Genomic DNA, 658 nt, shown 5'->3' with positions numbered 1-658 from the left:
CAGGAGGGCTTTGGGCATCGGGGTTGCAGCCCCGTGGCAGTCGTCCATCCTCCCAGCGCAGGAACGCCGCTGCAGGACAAGCTCGTTAGACCAACCCAGCAGATTAATTTTAGTGACTTTTGAGAGTCAGAAGGTGGAAAGTGAATGTGAAGGCACAGAGTTGTCCGCTGAAGGGGAGAGCGTTTCGGCCGCTGCGACCAGAATCCCCCCCCCAAAAAACATCTCCTGTGCCGGTGCGGCCGCATCCTTGGTGTGAGGACCTGGGTCGTCCCAGGGAGATTGAAATTCCGGCTGCCCGTAAAGGGATTTGCATGTGGCTGTTGTGGAAGCTGTTACAGTCAGGTTCTGCTTGTTCCACGGGTGTCAAAAAGGCGGAGGTAATTGTCCTGCATTTGGTTGGCATACTCTGCATGACACAAGCGTGAGCGCCAGCAGGATCTGGCCCTGCGCTGACCAGTTCGGCAGCAAGCGCAGCCGACGCCGGCCGGAGCGAAGCGCTGACCCAAACTTCCAAAGCTTGGGGATGGCCGGGCCGCGGCTCGAGCCAGATCCGGCTGCCAAGGAGTCCCTGTCACCTCCAGAGAGCAGGATGCAGCTGGAGATGCTCGAGGTAGGGGATGGAGGTGGATCGGCATTTTCGGGTGCCGCTGGCACGGGG

General features: G+C 59.9%; 1 protein-coding gene across 1 annotated transcript in view; it reads left to right on the top strand.

Moving 5' to 3' along the window:
• Positions 1 to 523: 523 nt before the first annotated feature.
• KIFC3 (kinesin family member C3) overlaps positions 524 to 658 on the top strand; it is a 9299-nt gene continuing 9164 nt past the window's right edge. Inside the window, exon 1 of the mRNA XM_009318865.1 lies at positions 524 to 610. Coding sequence (XP_009317140.1) covers positions 524 to 610 — 87 coding nt within the window. The remainder of the gene's footprint in view (positions 611 to 658) is intronic.

Source organism: Pygoscelis adeliae, unplaced genomic scaffold (assembly GCF_000699105.1).
Source record: "Pygoscelis adeliae isolate BGI_AS28 unplaced genomic scaffold, ASM69910v1 Scaffold622, whole genome shotgun sequence".
NCBI classification, from domain to species: domain Eukaryota; kingdom Metazoa; phylum Chordata; class Aves; order Sphenisciformes; family Spheniscidae; genus Pygoscelis; species Pygoscelis adeliae.
Note: the sequence above shows the minus strand (reverse complement) of the source record. Positions and strands in the feature narration are given on the sequence as shown.